General features: G+C 57.6%; 1 protein-coding gene across 1 annotated transcript in view; it reads right to left on the reverse strand.

Moving 5' to 3' along the window:
* Positions 1-120: 120 nt before the first annotated feature.
* LOC104287713 (wiskott-Aldrich syndrome protein homolog 1-like) overlaps positions 121-403 on the reverse strand; it is a gene marked incomplete at its 3' end in the record, with an annotated part of 4,498 nt that continues 4,215 nt past the window's right edge. Inside the window, exons 3-4 of the mRNA XM_009886441.1 lie at positions 365-397; positions 121-271 (exon numbers count right to left, since the gene is read on the reverse strand). Of these exons, the coding sequence (XP_009884743.1) occupies positions 121-271; positions 365-397 (184 nt within the window). The remainder of the gene's footprint in view (positions 272-364; positions 398-403) is intronic.

The raw sequence follows: 403 nt of genomic DNA on the forward strand, positions 1-403 counted from the left end.
AGGGAAATAAGAGGGATGGGGAGCGGAGAGGGGGTGGAAAATAAGAGGGATGGAGGTGGGAAACCAGAGGGACGGGAAAATAGAAGGACGGGGAGCGGAAAGACAGAGAGCGGAGGAGACGGAGGGATTTGGGGCGGAGAGGACGGAGGGACGGAGCCGGGAAGAGACGGAGGGATTGGAGATGGGAAGAGACGGAGGGATGGAGATGGGAAGAGACGGAGGGATGGAGATGGGAAGAGACGGAGGGATGGAGATGGGAAGAGATGGAGGGCTGAGGAGCGGAAAATAAGAGGGGTGGGAAATAGAGGGATGGGGATGGGAAATAGAGAGATGGGGATGGGAAATAAGGGGGGTGGGGATGGGAAATAAGGGGGATGGGGATGGGAAATAAGGGGGATGGGGA

This window comes from Charadrius vociferus, unplaced genomic scaffold (assembly GCF_000708025.1).
Source record: "Charadrius vociferus isolate BGI_N301 unplaced genomic scaffold, ASM70802v2 scaffold916, whole genome shotgun sequence".
NCBI lineage: Eukaryota > Metazoa > Chordata > Aves > Charadriiformes > Charadriidae > Charadrius > Charadrius vociferus.